Source organism: Microtus ochrogaster, chromosome 10 (assembly GCF_000317375.1).
Source record: "Microtus ochrogaster isolate Prairie Vole_2 chromosome 10, MicOch1.0, whole genome shotgun sequence".
Lineage (NCBI taxonomy): Eukaryota > Metazoa > Chordata > Mammalia > Rodentia > Cricetidae > Microtus > Microtus ochrogaster.
In genome coordinates, this window is record NC_022016.1 from 75,321,157 (window position 1) to 75,322,411 (window position 1,255).

General features: G+C 48.1%; 1 protein-coding gene across 2 annotated transcripts in view; it reads left to right on the forward strand.

The window, feature by feature from the left end:
- Slc1a7 (solute carrier family 1 member 7) overlaps positions 1 to 1,255 on the forward strand; it is a 44,878-nt gene that overhangs the window by 8,943 nt on the left and 34,680 nt on the right. Inside the window, exon 2 of one of the 2 annotated variants that reach the window (XM_005353535.2) lies at positions 1,198 to 1,253. In XM_005353535.2, the coding sequence (XP_005353592.2) occupies positions 1,198 to 1,253 (56 nt within the window). The remainder of the gene's footprint in view (positions 1 to 1,197; positions 1,254 to 1,255) is intronic. The other variant, XM_005353536.2, reaches the window with a different exon arrangement.

Below are 1,255 nucleotides of genomic sequence, written 5' to 3' on the forward strand. Positions count from 1 at the left end.
GGAGCAGCTGTGGCCAGGGTTGGGAGGGGTTAATCCCAGGCCCTAGCAGCTCTAATGAGCTAGGCTCAGCCTCGCCCTGAATAGATTAATTAAAGGAACAAGTGATAACCAAAGGCAGAAAACGAAGGTTTAATCCATGTGTCCACATTGGGAAGAGGATCAGAGAGGCCAGAGGCCTCTGGAGTCATCCTCACAGTCCCAGCATGAAGATTTAAGATTAACTAGAAGGCCAGAGGTACCCAGGGCTAAGGGGTCCTGGCTGTGTTCCCACCATCATTGACCCATTGTTGTCTTGGCTCCTTTTCTTCCCCAAGGTGGTCTGACAAGTAATCAGAATTGTAGGAAATCTCTCCAAGGAGACAAGTTTTTTTTTTTTTTTCTGGATGGCGCTAGACTTCAACCTTTTTCTCCCAACGTGAGACTCTTGGGGAAGTTGCAATTCCCTAGGGTATAGTGTCCTGGTGGGAGGGACATGTGTGTCTTTTTAGAATATCTTCATTTCTACCAGGGTGGTTAAAAGCTATCTGCGCTAGGAGATGGTGGCTATGAACGGCCCAACGAGGGTCCTTCACCTTTACCTCTGTCTCCAAAGTCAGTACTTCTCAGGGGTAAACTAGCAGAAGGAATCTTACTGACTTATGAGAAGGCCATGGTTTATTTGTCAATCTCCTCATTAACTAAACTGGGACCTTTTCTGGGGCAGGAACCTGGCTTAATCCATTTTGGGGACCTCAGAGCGATGCTTGGCCTAGTGTGAGTTGCAGAGACAACATCCCTGCCCCCTGCCCCTTACTCTCTGGTGGATGGAGCAGATTTACACCATGGACGGATGGGTAAATGGTGCTAATGGGGAAAACTGCACCAGTGATGCTAGGTGCTCATGCGAGGTGCTAAGTGCTCAGGAGAGATGCTAAGTCTCTCAATTGAGCCTCCCAATGACCCCATGAAGTAATTATTATCTTCCTATTGGAGATTAAGAAACCCAGAGGGCCAAGACCATCAGGTTGGTTATGAAGGAGGAGCTTACCATGATCCAGGCTGTTTGGCTCCAAACCAGTTTCTTCTCACTGGTCCCTGATGTTCGGATGCTAGACAGAAGTGTGCAGACAGGACAGACAATGCATTGAAGATGGTGACGAAGCAAGCAATTTGGAGTCTGTACTGTCTGCTCTGACCCAGATCTTGTTGTGTTTCCAGGAGATTAGTTACCTCCAGTTCCCCGGCGAACTGTTGATGAGGATGCTGAAGATGCTGA